General features: G+C 33.6%; 1 protein-coding gene across 18 annotated transcripts in view; it reads left to right on the top strand.

Moving 5' to 3' along the window:
* The window catches only part of LOC143226539 (band 7 protein AGAP004871-like), a 191,754-nt gene that overhangs the window by 138,341 nt on the left and 27,109 nt on the right, over nucleotides 1-26,304 (top strand). For 13 of the 18 annotated variants that reach the window (XM_076457647.1, XM_076457629.1, XM_076457657.1 and 10 more), the window contains one exon: nucleotides 147-270. The exons of the other annotated variants lie outside the window; for them this stretch is intronic. In XM_076457647.1, coding sequence (XP_076313762.1) covers nucleotides 147-270 — 124 coding nt within the window. The remainder of the gene's footprint in view (nucleotides 1-146; nucleotides 271-26,304) is intronic. 18 annotated transcript variants of the gene reach the window in all.

A 26,304-nucleotide genomic window follows, 5' to 3' on the forward strand; every position in this document is an offset into this window, starting at 1 on the left:
TACAAAGGTAATGACCATTATTTACGCGACTTCTATACTGAAAAAAAACTTTAAGCTGGCTAATCAAACGCCACTAAGCCAACAGTAAACTACAGCTGCTTATAGATAAAATTGTCATGAGCTCATGTAGTATTGTACGTTACTAGAATCGCCAGCCCATCCAGACTTCCGTACGCCAGGACATGGCTTTACCATATAGTGAAATAGAAATGGACCAGGACCTGCAAGGTAACCACAGGGCTCCAACCACTGGATATAATATTAATTACTGTAAGTACGGCAGTTGTTTATCATCTTTACTAACTTAACTAAACAAAAAGTGTATTAGATTAAACGTGGTTCTAAGGAAAGTGAAGGTATGCATTACTGTAGTTTTATAGTTGTAGAGAAATTTTCTTTCCATAAATCGCAAACTAAACCAAAAAACAACAATTCCTTCTATTGTTTGAAATAAATTATACTTTGAGACTTAGTAATTCTGTTGAAAGCAAATTTATCTTGTGCATGGTTTTTTGAAAGGTAAGTGTAGTCGAGCAAGGTTAACACTTTCTATTTCTAACGCTTAAATTTTATGAAAAGAAGAGAGTTACTACTGCATTGGATTTCATTCTAAAATAAAAAGAACTATGGAATTAATAATAATTTGTGCTAGCTACAGATATTGCAACCCCATTATTAGCGTGTAAACCCCATCTGGAAGGGGAGTGGGCTGTTAGTTCAACCTTATTATCAGCCTGTAAACCCCATCTGGAAGGGGAGTGGGCTGTTAGTTCAACCCTATTATCAGCGTGTAAACCCTATCTGGAAGGGAAGTGGGCTGTTAATAAAACCCTATTATGAACGTGTAAACCATATCTGGAAGGAGAGTGGGCTGTCAGAAAAGCAAAATAACGTTAAATTAAAAATACAAAAAATTAAATAATTTACTTTTGTTTTTAAACGATAATCGGATATCTCTAGAATATGACTTTTTAATTTGGAAACAGGTGTATAGTCAATCATTATGTATAATGTCTAGTGAAATGTATGTATTTTAAATTTAAAAAAAGGTTGGTCAGTATCATATTGTGTACTAAAGTTTAATGTAATGCACAATTAGAAGTTGGTTTATAATTTCATAAGACAAAGATCTTCTGAAATAGTTTCATGTTGTGTCACTAGAAGTTGTCTTGTATTTTAAAATGAGAATTAAAACGTGTTTAATTTCACTTCTACACGATGGTTATTTGCTACTTTCGACTCGGAAAATAAATGGTGTTTTTATTAATACCTTGAAACAAATGTCTGTTTTAAAGGGGTTTTTAGAGAAAAAATGTATCAAAGATCCAAGGCAAATTAATTACTGCTTGGCTGAAAATACAGTTTTGCCAAAATCAATATTTGATCAAATCCCACTAAAGTGGTTAAAACATCACACGATATGTTGACTTGTGAACTCGGTTTTAAAAAAATGAGTGCGCGTAGGAAGCTTTTAAACTTTATTTAGCAATGAAAACATTAAATTTGTGTAAGGAAAATGCGGACGACAACAACATATACGTAAAGGAAGTGTGGGCGTTGTTGTACTAAGAATTTCAAAGAGAAGTGTTTTTAGGGAACTGGAATTTTAATCAGCGGTGTTTGTGTTAAGGGCTTGTGCGTCAATGTCTTCATTTGTTTATAAACCTCTATACTACAGGTACTATCATCCTGATGTGTTTTAATATTTACCCAGCTTTCGAAACTATCGCTAAATTTGTTATAACTTACTAATTAAGTTGATCGGTTTCTAATATTTCGTTTAGATTTATTATACCTGATGGCTGAGCGCAGACTCAATGACTATAATATTAAACCTAAATGAATTAAGCCTATTACGCAACTTGTAATACCCAAACACTTCTAGTACACAAGTTTGTTTTAGTTTGTTTTTTGAATTTCGCACAAAGCTATTCGACGGCTATCTGTGCTAGCCATCCTTAATTTTGCAGTGTAAGACTATAGGAAAGGCAGCAATTCATCACCACCCACCGCCAACTCTTGGGCTACTCTTTCACCAACAGTTAGTGGAATTGACTGTAACATTATAACGCCCCTACGGCTGAAAGGGCGAGCATGTTTGGCGCGACGGGGATGCGAACCCGTGACCCTCAGATTACGAATCGTACGCCTTAACACGCTTGGCCATGCCGGGCCCTCTAGCACACAAAACAACATGATCAGAATGACTGGATGACGTATTTGTTGAGAGCCGAATATTATCAACACTGTGTGGCGGAGGTACAAGTTATTCTGTGTCCATGCGTCCTTTGTTATCATAGGACACTAACCATGTTTAGCACAACAATGAGGAATAATAATATTGTACATAAGACTACCAACTTTCATGAAAATCGAAAAAAAAATTTAAGTTGCAGAGCAAAATTAGTGTGAAAAATCCATCCCCATGTTAAGAGATAAGGATATTTTGTTTGTTTTTTTCGCGACCTTGCTCTAACCTTGGCTCTCGAAGAGTATTCACTTCTAAGTTGTACCATAATCCGAATGCATACTATCTATCGTTCAAATTCATTCGGTCAGTTTTGAGAAAATTAGCTGACAAACACAAACGGGCGGAAGTAATAAAACTTAAGGTTGTGGTATTTGGGGACCTAAAAAGTTAGAGTGAGTAATCATCTAGTGGGTTCGAATACTGCTTCGTATACATAACCAAAAAGTATGTCGTATCCTTAGCTTCCATTATGCTGTTACTTTAATGTCGTTTAGATGAATATGTACACACATTTTATGGAATTATCCAAGAATCTTCATTATCTGTGTGTATGTATGTGTTATCAGAAACGACCACGGATGTATAGTTACTTTAGTTGTAATATAGGTAATAAGAGTTCTTTCATTTATTTCACCAGTTATTAGCGTCTTTAGCTAATTGGAAGCGCTCTCAGTGGTCTTATTTATGGAGCGATATCTATAAAATTCCTGAGAAAATATATAGTTGCAGTGTAGAATGTAAATTATTAACCATCCAAATAACGGACATTATTATTATTATTTTAGATTTTAATGTGTGTCACTAAAATTATTAAATTTCAGAAAATGTTTGTGACTAATGTGGATTCCCAAGAAATACTGAGCTACTCTAAAATTATAATACTTAATTTATGTTGTACATTGCAATAAGTGTATTCAAATAACACATAAATAATTGTTTTTATCTTTATTTTCCACGACATAAAGGCAGAGAAACCTTCTGTGTAATACCATTGTACTACAATACTCTCCCCGTCACACCAAACATGCTCGCCCTTTCAGCCGTGGGAGCGTTATAATGTGGCTGTCAATCCCACTATTCGTTGGTAAAAGAGCAGTCCAAGAGTTGGCGGTAGGTGGTGATGACTAGCTGCCTTCCCTCTAGTCTTACACTGCTAAATTAGGGACGGCTAGCGCAGATAGCCCTCGTGTAGTTTTGCGCGAAATTCAAAAAACAAACTACAATACTCATTTTTCAAGTCTTACTCTTAGAAAAACAACAAAAAAACATACGTTTTGTACAGGTGCAAATCCCCTTCTAAAACACTGTATCTAATATTTCATTATATTGTGACCTATCTCTTGCAGATAAGTCCTCACTGAGTGATAATATAGGTTATTTAGGGGGAAATTTATATAGTAATCTGTTTTTACATCTTTTAGATCAGTGCTCACTAAGTAATAGTACAGGGCGATTTAGTGGAAATCTATATAGTAATGTGTTTTATACCTTGTACATCAGTCCCACTAAGTAATATCAGATTTGCTGTAATAGATTATACTGTAGCCTCTTTAAAGAACCACTGCTGTTTCATAACACGTTGAAACCTTCCCTATTCTGATTCAGTTAAAGGTACCTTTAACACAGTTTATGGAACTGATAATTAGCATATTTCAGGTCTCAAAATAATTTTACATAGGTTGAAAAATCGTACTCATTTTTATCAAGACAAAATTGACCAGAGGGGCACCAAGTGGAGCCCATGCCTTCATCATGTGTGTGTTTTGTTATAGCAGAGCCATATTGGGCTATGTGATAGTCCACCGAGGGGAATCGAACCCCTGATTTTAGCGTTGTACTTTACCATGCAATGTTGATCATTTTCAGCCATCAACAAATACGAAAATGTATCCATTTGTCCGTAATTATCATAGGACACTAACCATTTTTGGCAGAACAATGAAGAATAACATTCTACATAAATCCATCAACTTTCATACAAATATTTTCAGCCGTTTTTCATACAGACATCGTAGGCGGTTATCAACGGAGTTGCATTATCATTGTAAAGTGTAGACATACTTGAAAGTCTACATCTGTAGTTTTTGCTTCAGATTGTCTTTACCGGCAATCTATGAAGTACAGAATGTCTTAATATTCTATCTGTCGAATAACAGAATCTTTATCGGATTTTGTCCTAACAGAGGTGTTTGATTTGTTACTTTCGTAAGCATCAAATTAATTACATTAATCGTTCAGTGAATAACCTAAATCAAAATTATTTTGAGCATTATCATTAACCATAACTTGAGTTGATGAATTTCTTTATATTTCTTGAAGACTCGAGCAGTGTATGTGAAACTATGGTTGCTTAATGGCTCGTCTTGATATACAAACTGTCAGAAAGTGAATATATCAAAAATAAAGTTGAATAACTGTTTTGAGATAACGACACAAATTGAATGCAAATAAAAGTATTAGGTTTTATAAGTTTTTCTTTTCTTGTATTAATATTTGTTTTGTTGTTCTTTCTTTGACGAATGAACTGTTACTGAAAATTTGTATCCACACATGCTATAAGAATTATTTATTCCATAGCTCCGAAAACCTCCTGGCTTGTTACAAAGAGCTATCTTCCAACAGGATAGAGCACCACCCCACTTTGCTCCAAATGTTAGTGTTTTAGAGTTGGATTAGTAGGAGAGGACTTAACATTTGCTTGATTTAAACCACTTAAGATTTTCTTCTCTGGAGTTTTTTAAAGACAAAAGTTTTCCATAGCAAACCAGAATATTTTAAAGAACTGAAACATGGGATTCGTGGTACTGTCTGATCCATCTCTATTGCTGTGTTGAAAATGATTACTTAGAATTTGAACGAAGGATTAGATTAATTATAGCAAATGATGGAAAACTTGTAAAGTCCATTAATTATTAAAACTAAAATGTGCAAGCCTGCTACTTGTATTCATATTACATTTTGTTATTATATCGGATAACTATAAACTTATTCAACTTTATTTTTGGTATATTCATTTTCGAAAACCTTGCATACATATATGTTCTAGATAACCTGAAAATATTCATATGTATTTTTAAAAAAAGATTTCTGTGAGACAGTTTAGTATAACATCATGGAAATACAGGAGAGTAAATTACAAGATATAACTTGCAAACTTATAGTATGTGTACATTTATTCATAGATAGACATATTACTGTATTATTAAGAATACGGAGTTGAGTAAATCATCTCAAAATGATTTTGAATGTGTAAATAAACAAATCATGGAAAAAAAACAGGGGAAATAAAGTATCAGTTGAACGGAATGTATCAGAACTACATTTTGATATTGTGTGATTTTATCGTAGGTTGTGCGAGTCCATCAAAAATTAGTCTGTCTTGTGAGATTTGTTGAAATCGGAAAATTAGAATTTCTCAGACATGGGTATCTCTTGTAATCAGTGGCTTTGGAAGGCAAATAAATATGGATTCACTTGTAGTATAAAGACTATTCAGAAAGGCCTGCGACAGGTCGTATCACCAGCTGTGATGAACAAAGTGCGTCTTGTAAGAATCCATGAACACAAAAGTCAGTGACAAAAGCTTTTTACCTGTCCCAGATAACTATTTGCAACATAATCAAGAAGGTTTTTACAAAGAAGGCAACAGTGTAAAAGTCCACCTGAAGTAGATAAAGAATGAAGGAGGTGTTTATGCTTTTCCATAAGAATACATAATTCAAGTCACTGGATATATTGCTATGGGTTTCTTGGGAATCGAAAAATTGAATTCTATGGTGGGAAATCGTTGCTCTCATACACTGGATGGACTATGGAAAGCAAACAAATAGTGGCGTGCTTTTGACATGTTTTCCTCATGACAGAGTATTTTGCAATGGAAAATACGCCGCATGGTTATTGACAAGATAAACGACCGTCATATTATGGGCGAATGGTAGATTGCCTCATAATTAATAGTAATCTATGTTTTTATTGCTCTCGGGCAACAGATTATTTTGGATTATTTATTTTATATTAATAACAATAAGTTTTAATAACTTAATTTTGCTTTAGAGCGTGTCGTGACACAACTCAATATTAGTAGATGTGCAACCGTAATGCTCTGTCAGGTAATGGAATACGTGTAATGGCAGACATCGTGTTTGACAAATGAAAATCATGTTCTAGTTACTTTGTAGGTTTAGAAGTCAATGTTCTCAGACGACGACGACAGAACAATTCCTAACCCGTTTGACTAATCAGAACCACAAATTAATTGCTGACTTTAAATACCTTTAGTATATTATTGAGATCTAGAATTCGTAGAACGATTCTCCTCGACTTGTTGGATTTAAGCCCGGAAAATCATCCTCCGTATCTGCAGGACAAATCCATAGCTTTTTGGTATTGTCATTCACCTTTCGTTTTTTTAACGTCAGACCAAGATTAGAGGTCGTCAGACCAAGATTAGAGGTACTGTGTGTAGGTAATGGTCACCAAAATGCAAAAGGGAAACTGACAATAGAATAGAGTTTTCGAGAACTTTGTCCGTGCCAGAAATATTTAGGCCTACCTATACTTCCTGTTATTGAAACCTCTTAAAAACAGCAATGGCATACACTCGCACACTTAATCTAGTATGTTAGAATTCACTCATAAATATTTCAGTTACATTTTACTTATTACTTAATGAGTGTGCCCCCGCTACGGATTTACAACGCTCAAATCAGGGGTTCGATTTCCCTCGGTGAGCCCAGCAGATAGCCCGATGTGGCTTTGCTTTTAGAAAACACACACAAACACATTTAATGAGTGCATCATCACCATTCGAGTCTTTTCTCTTGCAAACGATTCAGCAAATCTTTTTTTTTTCTACGTCATCTAACGGTAGTTACTGTAAATGATGCTTATAAGTGCACAGAAAATAGGAGAGGCCTAACTATAACCACAGAAACCAAACTGAGAGATACCTTAAAAAACTGACCCCAGTGGCACAATATGCCTGCGGACCTATACTGCTAAAAACCGTGTTTTGATACCCGTGGCAGGTAGAGCACAGGTCAATCGGTTGCTTCTAGTGTACGCACCTATAATCAACTATTACCAAGGTTTCTAAAACTGTTTTTTGAAATAGTTTTTACATAATGAATACTTTAAGTATACTTCTGAATATGTCGTTACTTAGACACCATAGTGATGGTTTTCATTGTACAAGGCTCGTTTTTATAAATTATAATATTTATATGAGGAATATTTAACTTAGTTGAAGATTGGGCCATATTGGTTCGATGAGTACATGAAGTAAAATTAATAGTGGTCACTACACCACAGTTTGTTCCTGTTACGTTTAAATTTTAGCTAAGAAATTAACATGTAAACGTAACATTTTTATTAAATTCTGTGGTAACTTCTACTGTCGATTATGAGATTGATGACCTCACAGAATGTCACGTATTTTTCAAATCTCGTGTTCAAAATGTGGTAGAGAAAACCTCGAATGTAATAAAGAAAGTGTAATCTCGTGATGCTGAAACAATTTTGTTATAAGCTCTGACTAATAAACAATCTAACATAAGTTATGCAAGACATTTGTATTCGGGAATGGAAAAATTATAATTTAAAAACTAAAAGTGTGTGTTTTGCTTTAAAAATTTGAACTTGGACATTTCATTAGCAATTTCTAAATCCCAGTAGTGTGCTGTGTTTCTAATGAAATATATTCTATCAGTAGCAGGTTCTGGTAGATGAATGTGTTTTGTAGTGTCTAGAAATCTTGGTAAATCCCTAAAGTAATATCATCATATCTGCAAGCGAAACTGATGTGCAAAACTTTATTATAGTCTTTCCTTCTATGATTATTTTTTGATGAAGGAAACTTCTCAGTTAAACAACCAGTGTGTATACTAATATCAATCCCTGTATGTTGTTTACCAAGAGACAAACAGTTAAATCATGCATACACACACTAGTGGTAATAACTATTAAAGGTATGAAACTAGAGATTTAAATTGTTTTAACTCGAACTTGTAGCTATCTGCAAGTGCAGGGTGTTCGAAAAGTCACTGTGCACTTATATATTTATTAACAGACAAAACTGCATAGTGACTTTCCGAACACGATGAAATGTATTATATATTTACTGACTAATTGCTCTTAAACAAAATTTAGTCGTAATCACGTGACACAGATGTGAATATGTTTACTAGTTTTACACACAGACTAGTTTTAATAATAGCAATAAACGACCTTCAAACACCAAATTTGTCGTTTTTCTATAATTGAACGCTCAACGTTTCATTTTACTTCTTCAGAAGCGTTCCGCTAAAAGACGAGGGCGCGGCATAGCCAAGTGGTTAAAGCACTCGCCTCGTAATCCGAGGGTCACGGGTTCGAATCTCCGTCGCACCAAACATGTTCGCCCTTTCAACCCTGGGAGAGTTGTAACGTGACGATCAATCCCACTATTCGTCATTAAAAGAGTAGCGCAAGAGTTTGCGGTGGGTGGTGATGACTAGCTTCCTTCCCTCTAGTCTTACACTGCTAAATTAGGGACGGCTAGTGAAGATAGCTCTCGTGTAGCTTTGCATAAAATTCAAACCAAACCGCTAAAAGACGAACCAACGTTCTCTACGGAAATCAAATAGGATGGCCTTTTTATTTCTGTTGTTTATCGGAAAAAAACTTTTGCATCTATGTATTTGGCAGTCTTGATATTTTAAACATTTTCAAATTTATATTAGGAAATGCGTATGCGTAGTTCTCAGTGTTGCTGTTATGCAGTTTGTCCCGTGTATATTTTAAAAAAAGATGTTTTGGATAAAAGTTCTTGTAGAATATTTATGCCCCCAAAGGTCTATCGCGACCAGTTATTTACGACAAACAACGAGCCATGTTGATAAATGTTACCTTGAAAGCTTGTGACCACCTATTATTGGTATGTTTGATTCATGTTGAATTAAGCGTTTAATAAATATTTTAACATTACTGATAATTGTATTTTAAAGCTACTGCTATAATACGTAATTTGAGGTTCTACTGTACTGGTTCCTTTTCTACAAAAAAAATGTTCTCTGTTGTTTGGAATCGTGGATACATTATAAGAGTTACAGTCAGATCCCACTGTTAGGCCTGACAAGAGTAGCAAAGTGTTGACGGTCGGTCTTGCAAACTAATTACCCTCCCACTAGTCAATCATTTCAAAATTAAACACAGTTGGCGCAGGTACCTAATATAGCTTTGCACGAAATTCAGTATAACACGCAACAAACAAACGTAAATGTATATGTACGTTACAGCATTGTTTCGATAGTGTTAGTTATATTTAAACATACTTAATAAGCGTTATTTTCCACAGTGATGGTTGTACATTTCGCAGACGTATAATCATATATAGCTGTATTGGAAGCATCTGCTACGTGTATCTACGAGTCAATGCTAATAATTACGTAAGAATCAATATACATCATAAACTTCTCATAACTTTAACCCCTAATGAAAGACTGTTTGTATTAAAGTGTAACGGAAACGGTGATGCCTTTCTCAGTGTCAACATAATAAACTGTTCTTCAGCAATATTCTTACAAGCATGTTACAAAGCAGTTAAAAATGATAAATCTACTGTTTATTAGAGATGGATGCTGAGATTTGCTTCAACGCATAGCAACTACTAGCTCCACGCCCACTATTCCTCGCGCATTAAATAAGTCAACAATACGTGTATATCTCTCTGGAGTAGATCCTGTAATTGTGTGCACGAGATTCACTAGCTTTCAGATTCACGTGATTCCACGTGTGTAAATACTATTTTTGTATTTATGAAATTTGTGAAAACGTTTTTGGTGAAATTGGAACTCCACCACTCACCATTTCGTAATGTGAACAATAAACTTCGACCTCCTGTTCGGCATTCATAAACTGTTTGTATTCTGTTGTGAGTAAAAGCAAAATAGTTTATGATTGTTGACAAGGAATATTAAATGCTCAACCTATAAATTAGAAATAGCTCTCAAACAAAAAAACAAGCACTGTTGTTTTCTTCATCAGAATTCGGTCCATGTTTTGAACTTGGAAGAGTCGCTTTCAGCGTTGGCCTGTAATAAGCTCTTTGTCTGTCTGTTTGTTTCGAATTTCGTGCACAGCCATTTCAAGTCTATCTGTACTTGTCGTCCTTAATTTATCAGTGACAGACTAGCAGGAAGGTAGTCAACTCTACCTTTTGGGATACTTTTTTTTTTAACCAACGCAGAGTTTAACTAATTGTCACATTGTAACGCCCCCACAGATGAAAAGGCAAGCGCGTTTGGTGATAGGATTTCGAACCTGTGACTCGCAGATTGCAAAAGAATTGTTGTAAGTGGCAAGTTCCAACTGCTTTAATAAGCGTATAACAAACATTTCTTAAAAAGAAGCCAAACGTAATACTGGAAACAGGAACAGTTAAAGCATGATTCTATTTTTTAAAATATCTTTGTATTATTTCCACCCAATTATCAAATACTGGTTTGCATCTTCCATGTTCTTCAGTCGTGCTGTTTTTAGAAAAAAATAAATACTTGGAATGTATAATGTTTCAGATCGGGCAAATCCATTGTTATAAAACACAATGTCAGTCAATTATTTCGTTTCTTTTCCTGCAAATCAGATACCTGTTGTGTTACCTGATCACTGTTTTTTAAGCCTATACTAGTAAAGTGGCCTTATTTTTGAAGTGGTTTTTCATATTTATTTGACACTATGAGAACATCCCATACATGCTCATTGAGAATTTACGACAGCTATTTTCTTAGGATCAAACATTGGTTATTTCATAGAATGGGCTCGCCATAGCTAGATAGTTAGGGACCTTGATTCACAATATGAGGGTCGTAGGTTCAAATCCCCGTTTCACCAAACATTTTCGCCCTTTCAGCCATGAAGGCGTAATAATGTTTCGCTCAATCTCACTATTCGTTGATAAAAGAGTAGCCCACTTGTTTACGGTGGGTGGTGATGAAAGACGGACCTTTCTTCTTTAGGGAAAAACTGAGAACTTGAAGACAGGTCTAGCTTTCAAAATTGTTTATGTTATAGGATTTTTACTCATTTCTATCAAGACTTCCTGAACCTACGTGTTTTTTTCTAACAATCCTAAGATTATTATATAATTGGAAATATAATATAGGTAATAATTAATTTATCTGTAGTTTTGATTACTCAGAAAATTCACAATCACAGATACGTGGCTTTACAAAAATTACTAATGTAAATTGAGTGATGTTTCTTTTAAGGGTTATTTTCACCTTAAACCTGAGTTGTTTACATGCAATGAATTCGAATCTTAAAATTTGAATGAAATTACAGAGTTAACAATCGTGTATAATTAAGGTAAGAAAGACTGCTGAGTACAAACTGTCACCTCAGTTTTTAAATAACGTACTTTTAAACTACGTTCGTGTGTGGTGCATTGATATTTTCTAAATAGATCCCACCTAAATCAAGAGCCCCTAGTGTTTTCAAGTCTGTCGTGTTATCATTTAATAACCAAGCTAATATCAACAAATGTAACAAACTTTTATTGGCTTTAGCTATGAAATCGTTAAGTTTCCCCCACTGAGTATGCTGATCCCCTTTAACACCTTTTTCAGTTGGATGATTGGTTAGTGAAAGCTTGGTTTTCTTTGTTGAATGGAGAACAACATAGAATAATTTCTAAGGTTTCATCTAACATCAGTATTTTTAACTTATGAGAATAATTTAGCAGCTCCAAATGCAATATTATAGGTGTCAAAAGATTTATCAGGAGATGCTAGAATAATTTTGTTGATACTTTGAGTGTGATAACCACACTTTTATAGAATGTCTTATAACCATTTCTAATCGTGCAAAACAGTTTCATTGTTATAAGTCTGGACACCTAAGAGCAATCTGTCATTATTGTAATCAATTTCCCAGTTGTGGGTATTCAGTAAGTATTCTGTCTGTAATATACTCCTCTTGATGTATAAGATATCGTAAAGTTCGCTCTACTAAAGTTTGTAAAGTCTAGTTTGTTTAGAGACAAGGCAAATTGAGCATCTCCAAGCATAGAAAAATGTGCTTTCTAAAAAGGTCTAATTCTGTTCAAAAATTTTGCCTCCTAGTACTAAGTATTTTACTGAACTAATGTGCGATTGTTCTTGTAAACATTGTTATTTTTAAAATGAGTCAGGCTGCAATTCAGATTAAAAGAATAAATGCTAATATGCCAACAGATTATGAACAAATTTGTCCCACATTATCTTAAATTAGATGGGGTACCCGTACCTGGATGGAAGTTATGTAAATTCATGATTAATAAAAGGGTATCTTAGGGCATGAAAAGTTGTTTCCTTTACATATAATTTTTAAAAATGTCCATAAAAACAGGAAAACACAAAATGTGAAATCGTAAATTTGCATGAATCTCCTCACGGGCCCAACAAACCTTCATGACAAACTTGGTGAAGATTCATCAGAAGAGGTGAAGTAGTAGTAAAAAAACAAACAAGTAAAAACCACAGAATGCAAAATTGAAAAATTGTGTGTATTTCCCCAAGGACATAATGAACCTCCTTACCAATTATGGTGAAGATCCATTCACACCCTGCAAAGTATTTACATGGACATACAACAGACAGTACTATTATATTTATATAGATAACGCCAGTACATTAGATCCGCGTGTGGCGTATTCATTATGTCATATCTGCACCATGAAAATAGAGAAAAATGTTCTCCCTGGCGGGAAACGGAGGCGAAAGGGAAAATCGTGGCCCCTGTAGAAAATCTACGTGCACACGGGATAAAACAAATTCCAAAGTCGCGAGTTGCACATCGCGTAATAAAAGTTTTTTCCGGTATCATATAAGCAATAGTTCCATTATACTATGATTAGGCTTTGTTTGTTCCATTGAAAATACTTTGATTGTAGCTTTCCTGTTTTCAGTAATATCTTCAAAATTAAAATAATCACCAGAGCTTCTGAAAATATTTTTATTATTACTGTCTGGAACCACAGAACATTTGATTTGCTAAGCAAGTACTCTTAATTTTCTTCACAATATAATATTCAAAGTTTTAGAACTTGTGATACTCAGTTCTAATGTTATATAAACACTGGATCTTCTTATCTTACTGTTGTTTTTAAAACTTTGTTCAAGTTCCCATTTCAGTATTCAATTCGTAATTATACTGTTCACTACCTAAATCTTTTCAATAGTTGCCGTGTCTGGCATGGCCAGGTAGGTTAAGACGTTCGACTTGTAATCTGAGGGTCGCGGTTTCGAATCCCTTTCAGCCGTGGTGGCGTTATAATGTTTCAGTCAATCCCACTATTCGTTGGTAAAAGAGTAGCATAAGAGTTGGCGATGGGTGGTGATGACTAGCTGCCTTCCCTATAGTCTTACGCTGCTAAATTAGGGACGGCTAGCGCAGATAGCCCTCGTGTAGCTTTGCGCGAAATTCAAAACAATCAATCAAATGCGGCCATGGTGAACTGTTTTAAATTCACCTAGATATTTTTTTTTATTTTGTAATTAATAATATTTAAGATATCTCTCCTTTTGAAAGTCTGTTGGTTTTATAATTAGTTCATTTCAGGTTAATGTCTTCTTTCTCTATTTTGTGTTTACTTTTCGTGGTAAACAGTGCCTTGTCTCATTCTTGGTGTGGATTCTGATATACTTTCATGAGGGAACGTAATATTCTTCATTTCTTATGGAATTACAACAACATGGATATGAAGGTTTATTCTGTTAAGGCTATAAATTATAAGTTAATTCTTATAAATAACAATTCTCCCACTAACTTAGTACTGGAACTGGAAAGATTCGACCTTGTGACAAAAATTGTATTTCCAGTTGCTTAAGTAGTAACTCTTCTTGGTTTATCTGTGACCACGAACGTCTTTGAAAGTGATCACTTTCCTTATGAAACCACAGTCAGTCTGTCTACTTAGTTTGTTCGCTCAATATCTCATAATAAATCCTGATAATATATGAAATGACTATTTTAAAGACAGTAAAATCTTTTCGAAAACGACAACATTAATTATGTGGCAGATATTTAGGTTAATAACTTTGCATGTTCTGAATTCTCTTTAGAAACAGTTTAGCTTGTTTATAACTTGAATGGTTATGTTTAGATACTAACTCATTAAAGCGTCACTAAAACCAGAAGTAAACGTTTTTGTATAAATGTTAGGCATTTTTTACCCTATTCTTGCGATTGCTAATTGCTTTTCCACTTCTCATGGGTGTACCTGTAACATGCCTTGTCATAATCGTGTTCTCTGTTACAATAACGTATCTAGCTGTTCAGTTATCCTCCATTTTAAGAGATAATTGATACGTTTTACTTATCATCATCAGAGGTTCAGTTGTAATAACAGCTTTTAATTTTCTAATTATGTTTCGTTAGGATAAATTATCTTTCTACAAATGACTTCTGACGATGAATAGTAGTTTCAGATTGCAATTTTTTCTTTCATCCAAAATCGAATACATAGTGTTTCTCTAACACTGTTTGGATCCTTCTGTAAATACATGTGGTACTAAGGTACACTTCACTCTTCCCATTGTGGTACTCTAAATTTAAATGTTTATCTTTTCTGTGCAGCACTTACTGTACTTTGCCCTTTTGCTATAAAATTAATAATTAATACAATTAATTTTTGCAATATATAAATTCATCGATTGAATAAGTGTTCAACGACCAAAGTAGTGAAAGTTGTTATAATTAATAATCATTATAAATGATACCAAAAATTGCCTTTCTTATCGTTTCTTCCTTTTAATTCGTTTATTTATCATAATTCTAGAGAGTAATTTAAACATATCGTGTGTGTTTTTTTATAGCAAATCCACATTGGGCTATCTGCTGAGTTCACCGAGGGGAATCGAACCCCTGATTTTAGCGTTGTAAATCCGTAGACTTACCGATGTACCGGCGGGAGACAAATATATTGGGAGTTCTAATATTAATTGATTAGTTAATGCACAAACTCATATTCTTAAACAGGAAATACCAATTCATTGTTACAGTAATTTAAGTAAAAGGATTTACTTTCATAGTTGAAGGTTATCAGTAATACAGGATAAAAGACCCCACTCTCGATGACTCCGCAATAAATCTTGTGGCTTATAGTACTAAACCCGGAGTTTAGTACTGCAATAGTCAGAGTACGGATTTCCTATTGTGGAAGTTTTGTGCTTAGCAAAAGCAGAACAAGGAACCACCTATTAATTTATTTGTAAACCTTCATACTGCTATGAGGAATTCCAAAATTATGTAACAAATACCATTGTTACTAATTTAATTAATTAAATCACAAAATTAAATTAATTTTGTGCGTATTATAGTTTAAAGTTAAATTACATCGCACCAAACATGCTCGCCCTTTCAGCCGTAGGGGCGTTATAATGTGACGGTCAATCACACTATTTGTTGGTAAATAGTAGCCCAATTGTTGGTTGTAGGTAGTGATGAGTAGCTGCCTTCCCTCTAGTCTTACACTGCTAGCGCAGATAGTTCTCGTGTACGTTTGCGCGAAATTCAAAAACAAACACAAAAATAACAAAAGTTAAATTAAAACAAGTAGTTTCAGTGACGATTTTAAATAGTAGCCATGTGAGTCCAATTTTTAAAATAATTATAAACTACAAATAAGCCAGCACGCTTTTAATTTAAAATGAGTTTTACCAGAGCGATAAAAACACTTTTATATATTGAGGAAAGAGAGGAATTAAACAATCTAATAATTTTCTCTCGGTTTCGAATTATCAAAATAACATAAAACTAAAATATCTTCTTCACCAAATTCGTTCGTACTCTTTTCCAACGTTGTTTTCTCACCGCCGATCCAAAACATTATCGAGCCATTCCTTTAAAGTGAATTGCCCCAGTGTACTATACTATTTTTTATACTTTGATCTTTTCTACACGAGCAACGTATAAGAATAACACATACATTGACAACTACTATTTTTAGAATTCAGAATTTTAGCCCAAAGCTAAACAAAGGATTATCTGTTGTCCCTGATTTTGAGCCAATGAACTATAAGAAAAGCAGTCAGTGACCTTCCGATGCACGCGCGCACACACACACACACACACACACACACACACACACTTTGTCAATGCTTGGGCTTCTATTAACTGACCTTTTTTTATGATTTGATTATTCCTATTAAGCGAACTTATGATTACAAAGCGTGGGGCGAATTTCCGCAGAAAAGAGACGCGGACCATGAATCTTTAGATGTATAGTCCAAAAACACTACCTAGTAGGTCATGTCCGTCCCAATGGAGGAAAACCAATAAGTCTGGGATTCGAACCCTCGACCCTCGGATTACGAGTTGAACGCTTTAACCCACCTGGCCATGCCGGGCCTTCATATAGGGAAGAAAGAGGTCAACGCTAAACCTGACCAGCTCTGATCCAAAACATGGACAAAATCCTGATGAATATAAATATGAAATTATATTTTGTGGGAAAAGAAGAGCACATTTGTTACCGGAACTTAATTTCATTTTCAAAACGAATTATCTCATTAACGAGTACTATATACTAGTAAACCTGAAGGCTTAGTAAAATCCTGGAATAAGATGTGGAGTTTCAAAGACCCGAACCTTGAAACTACTTAGCAAGTGTAAAAAGGGTGAGGTACGAAAATCGTTAAATCATTTCAAGTGTATTCACTAATTGTTCGAGGGGGGGGGGACCTTAAAAAAATCACAGCGTCAAAATTAAAAGGAAAGCTGACACTCGTACTTCCATTAATTCAAAATATTCTATCTGGCATAATTATCGCTACTATAAAGAAAAAAGGAGGGAGGGAGCTTCGTGTCAGAGTCTATCCTGATGTTTTTTTCTGTCCTGTTTTTTTTTTTTTACCTACCCTAATTGAATATTGTTAAAACAATTAAATGTATTCAGGCACTCTTCGTATTTGTTCCCCGCTTGTACAGCGGTAGGTCTTTGGATTTATCCCGCTAAAATCAGAGGTTTGATTCCCCTCGGTGGACTAAACAGATAGCTCGATGTGGCTTTGCTATAAGAAAAAACACACACACGCACACATTCATCGTAATCCGTTCCAGCACAAGCACTAGTAATACTCGTGCATCTCCAGATGTGTTGAAATGTATCAGTGTGTGTCCGTACGCATTTGAAACTAATCGATATTTCATTAGCGATAAAAGAAAAACTTTTTGCTTTTCTGTATAATAAAAGTGACAGTCATATTCCACTATTCGATTACAGTTACCCAAGAGTTGGCGGAGGGTGATGTTTACAGGAAAATCGTTTCAAAATCAGATAGCCCTTGTTTAGTTTGTGTATAAAATTTATTTATCTGAGGTAATAAATTGGATAGTAAGATAGTTTTAAAATTACGTTCTCAAACAAGCTGATTATTTTTCTCCGTGTTCTAATTTGTTCCTTAAGTTTCGCTTCAAGTTATTTTTTTTAACTTTACGACTTTCAACAAGCAAAATGTTCTTTCTTCTTCTACAACGAGATTTCATTAATAATTCAGACTTTCAAGATCTAAATTCCAATGGTTATTAACAATTCTCTAGGTTTTTGTTTTATCGATTATTTTTTAAAGTAGCGTCTTAGACGTCGAAAAGAATAAGCCATGTTATATAATAAGGTATGTCGTTCTTGTATTCATACATCCGAGAAACTTTACATCAAAAGTTTTGTCGAACGAAAAGTCAGATGTTCAGGTTGCATCCGCTCGGAACTTTTTTTTTCTGTTTTTCAATACTGGTGGTTTGTTCTTTACGCATTTCTATTTTTCCCCAGTAAGACTTCCTTATGTTGTTGGAATTTTTTCTTAAGAATCGGCTATTGATAAACGCTTTATTATGGTGAATCTATTCAGAAATGGTATCAGTGCAGAAAAAGGCATGAACTTCGATGTCATAGAGCATATTTGCTCATACCAGAGCAAGTTTTCAAGTTGGCCCAGTTAGACTAAACCCAACCCAGTTTTGATAATTCATGTTAAATAGTAACACTTGTTATTATAACACTTCTTTTTGTGTGTGTGGTGAGTACTTACTTTCACTTATTTAAGTCGTTGTACAAAAATATTATTGTGTATTAAGTTCGTCATAGAATAATTTACTCTGTGTGTGTGTTCACCCATGAGACCATATCAATGGGGCTAACCTCTAGACGGCTCGGACTATCTCTACAAGATTTCTCCGGGTTATTTGTCTGGTCTGTGGGCATTCGCTTTTGATATTCTGATAAACATATGCAGATTTGTTTTATAAATGATAAGCATATCATGTATGTATTTGAATATATTCTCGACTCAATTTAAATCAACAAATGGTGATATATAGATGGATAGATACGCTACAATTTCTAAAGCTGAAGTATATACTTTATACAGATATAGCAGATATATTAAACAAGTAAAATAATACTACGTAGATAAATTATTAAACAAGTAAAATAATACTACGTAGATAAATTATTAAACAAGTAAAATGATACTACGTAGATAAATTATTAAACAAGTAAAATGATACTACGTGAATAAATTATTAAACAAGTAAAATGATACTACCTGGATAAATTATTAAACAAGTAAAATGATACTACCTGGATAAATTATTAAACAAGTAAAATGATACTACCTGGATAAATTATTAAACAAGTAAAATGATACTGCCTGGATAAATTATTAAACAAGTAAAATGATACTGCCTGGATAAATTATTAAACAAGTAAAATGATACTGCCTGGATAAATTATTAAACAAGTAAAATGATACTGCCTGGATACATTATTAAAAAAGTAAATGATACTACCTGTATAAAATTGTAAACAATTATAAATCCCTAATTTTGTGTATTTTTTATTCAACATTTATTTTGTTTGAATACTTCTGATAGCACTTCTATGAATAACCATCGATCTCTAAATTCCGTTAAAATTTTAATATTTTTCCTACTTATAATTAATTAGATAAGCTTTTTTGCTTATCAAATTTAAATACTTTGTTTCATCAGTTTATATTAACTATATTTTCGACGATGAACTCGATCTCACGAGATCACGTTGGTTTGTCCAGCTTAGAAAACTTAGGTTAATTTTAAATTCAGTACTAAGCTTTCAGTGTAAAATAATGTCTAAAGTATTTCACCAAGAATTTCTCATAATAAAAACATAATTGAAAATTATATAACTCGTTATATTATGTGTTGTTGTTTATTATTATTATTTTAATTCCCAAAGGCGCTTCAAACTGTTGGGGGCGCTTTAGATGCTGATGCATTATCGGTTTTTCTTGGGAAAATTTGACCATGTGGCATCCATCTGCTCTCTAGACAGCAGCCTCTAATTTAGCAGTAAGGCCATAGTCTGTTCTTTTGTTAACGAGTGGTAAGATTGATTGTAACACTATAACGCTCCCAGAACTGAAAGGGGCGAATTTATTCAACGACGAATGTTCGAACCCGTGACCTGCGGATAACCGGTAGGCCATGCCAAGGCTATTATAACTAATATTGTTAATGAAAGTAACATTACCAAAAGAATACAGCGCACCTCACTTGCGGAACACGCGAACACTAGTTGTTAGCTTCAAGTATTATTCTGGTATTTTGTTACCCTATGTAACTGTCATTGTTCTGGATGTTTTCTACACGAGCACTACATTTACAGCAATGCCGTTGTTTCTGTATTGTACTTTTTTAATATCAAGTTGCACTGCACTACATATTTGACGTAAAACCATTGATACTCGAATCCGTGATAACGAAAATTCTTGGGTTGTTCTACTTCTATTCAAAGGTGATTTAAAAAAAACAAACAACTTGTTTGTTCAGAAAGGTCCTTCGTTTCATGGCCTATCACATAAGAAAAGACGTTATTACCAGAAATTACGTTTTATGTAAAAGGAACCAGTGGTTTAAAATGATCTTAAACTTACCAAAGAACTTTCTAGACGACGTTTAGTGATATTGTATCGATGGTAGAAGAGTATCTTAATTTTGATAACCATATCATTACACTCGTTATCATTGCATTCTGTCACCATAAGAGTACTTATCGTCTTGGTCTTCACGCATCTTGTGTTCCTTTGGGAATTCAACACGTTTTCATATCAAAAACACCACCAATGTTTTCATATCTTTATACAAAGTCTTACTACGTCACTTCTGTTCTTAAAATCATTTTTGCAAACAGACAAATAATCTTTGATTTACAATTTTTCTCTAAATTTTTTAACATTTCTGTTGTGTCACGTGGGTTCACGTGCCTTTTTATGAACGAATCACAGTATGTATTAAATATAACTTTAACAATATTTTTCACCAGCTTTAGTGACTAATATTTCAAAAACACGTCTACAAAATAACGATATTGCATATCTGTTTTTCAAACTAGCTTAGACAGCTGTTTTCATAACTAGTAGCTATCATCTAGCAAGACGTTATTTAAGAGTGAGTGGTAATGAACATCAAACACCTAGGTTAGTTTAATTGCATCTGAACAACTTATTAGCTACACCAACAATAATTAAACACATTGTTATATACCTATCAATTATGTTCCAATTTATTGTTCATATTTCAGCGATTCCGCTAGAACTAAGAATCTGTTTTTGAACAGGTATACACATTCTCGATAATGTAGCAGGTAAGGAAGTATTTGTGTGCCTTTAATATTCAAATATATATTAATGATTTGAAAAATCTCGCTGGTCTTACTTTACCACGTATATGACGTTAGATGTATATATATATATATATATATATATACATTCAACTATTCGTAAAGACTATCTGACACTTACGGACGTGGAATTACATTGTGAATTACAAAATAAAGACATATAGACATATTTTACTTACATATATTACAGTCTTAGAGAGTATATCTTGCTTTTTTTTATTGCTAACTGTTTTTAAGGGAGATTTTAATGATTTCCTCATATTCTTTCTGACACATGAATTGATGCCTCTTTCTGTACGACTTTCAAATGTAACTCATTCCTATAATGAACTGGAATATTCCAGAAGTTTTAGACTTATTTTACACTTCAATAAATGTTGTGAGTGGATTATTCATCATTGGAAAATGTATAAAAAGAAAAATAAGATTATAACGAAATAATTGGACAAGAACATACACTTTACTACACAAACATACGTATGATGTAGAAAGAAATATCCTAATATATGCTTCTTAATAATTATTTATTTAGCACATATATTAGTAGTGACGCAATTTGCGTCGACCAAAATGTTTCATAAACATAGCTGTCATTTGACAGCTGTATATTTATATATACAATATAATTCTTTGAAAATAACCGTTAAATCGCCGAGATAATGGAAATACAATAGGCATAGAATATGTTATAACAGGTTAACTACAAGTCTTGTTTTCACACTGAATAAAATTTTTATCAAACCGTGACTTGTGGGAGACAAAAAGATATAACTGAAATACCAAATTTACATTATCCAGTGATTTGTGTGTCCATGGTTTTATTCGTCGATTAGATCATTAGTACGTTCACCTGTCCAGATTATTGACATGTGTTTGCTTCTATTAATATATTCGTATGTGTTTCATAAGTTCTTTAATACTCTTTGAAGCTGTGTAAAAATATATGTACAAAGACCATACTGACGAGTTACGTATATGTTTATTCATGTATGAACCTTACAGACAATGACACGGGGTAATTTGGTGAATTTATTACAAACAAAACCCCTCAGTTCCATTCTTTCGTTTCAATGCTTCAGTGTGATCAGAAACCAAATTCTTAACGAAAACCAGATCAATACACGCTTGTTTATGAAACCAGTCAAAACCATATTTAAGAAACCGCTTACAAAGATCAATATTAACTACTGTAGCAATCGTTTTCCCAGGCAGTCTTTCGGAGAAATACACCAAGTACTTGCTCGTATATACAGCTGCTTTTGGACCCTTTCCAGAACATCAGAGCATTTGCAAATGCAAAATTATTAAATCTATGTAAAGTAAAAGTTATGGTGTAAGGATGATATGGTTTTCCTTCATAGTTGTGCCTTTAAAGTATACCACCAGCCGTTGTTTTATTAATACGTATATTTACTTTCTGTATAAAAATCAATGGTGCTTTAGAGAGTATTTACTATTCATAGGATGAAGGCTGATTTACTACGAGCTGGAAAGATAATGCAAATACTATTAAGGTTTAATTAAACTCCGAAACGTTACGGAGAATTCGAGATTGTATATATTTTTTTTTATCCAACCCTTGGACGGGTTCGTAAGAGTCACAATAATCTAAAGAACTATGAAGTTAGTTACTGATAGATGTACTTTCACTGCACTGCGAATAGTAACAATAGTAAACGGAAACATGTTTTTATTTCGTGATAAAAGAAAATTTGGAAATTACTAGTATCCATCGACGTTGATGTTTCAAAATATGTGATGATTTATCTATGGAATTAAACTTTTGAAGTAGAAATAAGTTCTATTTAACATACGTAAAATTGAACTGAAACAACACATTGTAAATATTCGATACTTTAAGAAACGCCCACTGACAGTCCTTTAACTCTTCAAATGTACTAACCATGCTTAGTTTTGATACGTATGTGTAACATACAAAAGATTATTGGTTGAACAAAGTTTTAATAACTTTGTTTAATTTTCGAAATTTTCATTACTAATGAAAACGAACTCAGGAGATATTCGAATAAAGATTAAATGTATATTAATGAAAGATTACAACGGCAACTAAAGCTGTTTAAATCTCCTTAAACATTTAAGTCTTCACAAAAGGACTTACAATTTCAACTACTTGCAATTGTTATCATATAAGTATTTCATTTGGTTTGCTATATTTTCAAAAAGTATTTAGCTTTATAAATTTAACTGCAAAATTAAACACGTGACTAGGTAAGTTTATGATAAGATGCGTAAAAATATAATATTTGATTTTATTTTAATTCTACTAAATATATGTATACTATAAATTTTCTTTGGATTATGGGATCAGAGTTTAATACCCAGCTCTTATATAAATTATTAAAAGATAGAACTTTGTTATACTACAAATGAATTCGTGCTTGCATGATTTTGGAAAAAAACTTTATTGTTACGCGATTTGCAACCCCTAACTTTGCAAAATTTTTATTCTGTGTGGATGTAGAGTTGCTATAGGGATCACGATTTTCCCGTTTTGTCTCCGTTTCCTGTCACGGGATACTTTATTTTTCTCCATTTTCGTGGTGCAGATATGGCGTCATGAATGCGTAGCACGCTGATCTAATGCACTAGCGCCACCATTACAAATATAATAGTACCGTGTGTTGCATGTCGGCCCGACATGGCCAGGTTGTTAAGGCACTCGACTCGTAATCCGAAGGTCGCGAGTTCGAATCCGAGTCGCACCAAACATGCTTGCCCTTTCATCCGTGGGGGTGTTGTAATGTACGGTCAATCCCACTATTCGTTGGTAAAAGAATAGCCCAAGAGTTGGTGGTGAGTGGTGATCATTAGCTACCTTCCCTCTAGTCTTACACTGCTAAATTAGGGACGGCTAGCGCAGATATCCCTCGAGTAGCTTTGCGTGAAATTCAAAACAAACAAATTTGTTGTATATCATGTAAATACTTCGTAGGGTGAAGATGGATCTCTACCAAAATTGGTAGGGAGGCTCATTAGGTCCATGGGGGAAATGCATACAAATGTTCAATTTTACAGTTTGCGCATTTTACGAGTGGTTTTGCGGTTTGTTTGTTTTTTACCACTACTTTGCCCCTGTTGGTGGATCTTCACCAAATTTGTCATGAAGGTTTGTTGGATCCATAAGGAGATACATTCAAATTTACGGTTTCACATTCTGTGTTTCGCTGTTTTTATGGGAGTTTTGGATTATTGTTTTTTATTATATTTAAAGGAAACAAGTTTTATGTCCTAAGATAAGCTTTCATTAACCATAATTTTTTTTCTAACTTCTGTCCTTGGTACTGGTTTTTATATAAATATTGTAAATTTAAGTGAATGTTGTTATTTTAAACATTAGATTTCTGTTAGAAAGTTTGCATTAAAATTTTTTAAACCCACAAACTTGACATAAACGTAAGGTACTTTCAAAACTGTAGCCTTATCATTACCACTTAATAACTGAATGGGTTACTGAGATGATAATTTTAATTTAATAGTACTTTTAGAAGATCAAAATCAAACACTTTACGTTCAACGAAAGAGATCTACCTGAAAACGTATTAATCACTGTTTTCAGTTTTTCTCTTGTGATAACATTTACAGAAGCGTAATTTAACTGTCTCGTTATATTAAGTTTGAATGTAACTCGTACGTTTGTAGCCAATTTTAACAGTTCCAAAGAAATACAGATATTTAAGCTTTTTTTCGGACATCCTGTAAATTTAAAACAATTGTTTAAAAACACATTGGTCCTCCTTGTGGCTGAGTAGAAAGTCTGAAGTCTTTTATAACGTTAAACAAACAAATATGCATTGGGATCATAACACTCTTGATGCCTAAGCAATGGTCAAAGTTCGAAATTTGTAGACTTTTTCCATTTTCTAATTCAGTATTGCTTTGTTGTTGTTTTTTTTAATTAGGTACCATATTCAGCACATCAGAGTTACCCAGTAAAATGAACATTTTAGTTGTAGGTTAAATACAGTCAGTGTTAGATGGTAAAAGAAAAAAAACGTCGAGAAAATATAACTTTATATCAACCATTAAGTGTCCTATTAATCAACCGCTATACATCTTTAATAATCTCTGTTTTTTTGTTCAAGTAAATACTTTGACTGGGTATTCGAAATGGGTTTTGTGTTCGAAAACATGAGTGAGCAACTTTGATAATTCATTCAGTCATACAGAAACGGAAATTTAGTCTTCAATAACTCTTACCAATCTCGTAACGAGAAGCAAACCATAGATTCACCAGATAATTAAAAAGTACAACGTTTACTTAATATAAAATTATGATACGAATACGTAATAATTAAACACTGTTTGACTAATTCCATAACTTTTGTAATTAATATAAATGATAGTTAATGGAGCAAACTACTAGTGGGCATATGTTCTGTAAGTTGTAATCTGTTCTTTCTTCAACGTTAGGCCCCCGCTAGTACAGCGTTATGTCTCCGGATTTACAACTCTAAAAGCAGGGTTTTCGATTTCCATCGGTGGGCTCAGCAGATAACCCTATGTGGCTTTGCTATAAGAAAACACACACCCTTCTTCAACGTTGATTTTATTAATATTACTTGTTAGAATGTTTAATATGTATGTATAGAATATTAATACTGAACGGTCAAGTAAAACAAAATCAAAAGGAAGGAATGCGTTAAAAACAGAAAACCTCAGAATAAAGATAATTTGTTATAAACGAAAAACGCCTAAATAAAAAAAAAAAACAAAAAACTCTGCACTAATCGAAAGGATCCCCAGGGTGCAGGCTATAATATGGGATCTAAACTCTTCCTTAGGTTTTGGAGGTGACTGGTATATAAAGTGAAAAAGTAGAAAAATAAATACAAAAATAATAAAAGTATTACACAGCTACATACTCTCGAGGTAGCTTTTATTTGTCACTCACAAAACCTTTGTTTGTTTTTTTAAATAGAACAAAATGATTTCACTAGATTATTGTCTCGTCTGTATATTATTGTGACTGGAAATATGATATTGTTATTTCCTAGTTGTAATTTGTTGTAAATCTGTGAACTTGTAAATCTGTCTTTCATAATGGTCTGTAATACGTCTGTTTATTTCGAATCCCTATGACACCAAACATACTCGCTCTTTCAACCGTGGGGGGCGTTATAACGTAACGTTCAATCACATTATTCGTTGGTAAAAGAGTAGCCCAAGAGTTGGCGGTGGTTGTTGAAGACTAGCTGCCTTCCCTCTCGTCTTACATTGCTAAATTAGGGAAGGTTATTGCAGATAGCCCTCGTGTAGTTTTGCGCGAAATTCAAAAACAAACAAACAAAACAAATGTCTGTTTAGTTTAACTACTCAAATTTCAATATTTCTTTGGTCCGTTTCTTGCTAAACACAAAAC

The sequence above is a fragment of the Tachypleus tridentatus genome, chromosome 1 (assembly GCF_004210375.1).
Source record: "Tachypleus tridentatus isolate NWPU-2018 chromosome 1, ASM421037v1, whole genome shotgun sequence".
Classification (NCBI taxonomy): domain Eukaryota; kingdom Metazoa; phylum Arthropoda; class Merostomata; order Xiphosura; family Limulidae; genus Tachypleus; species Tachypleus tridentatus.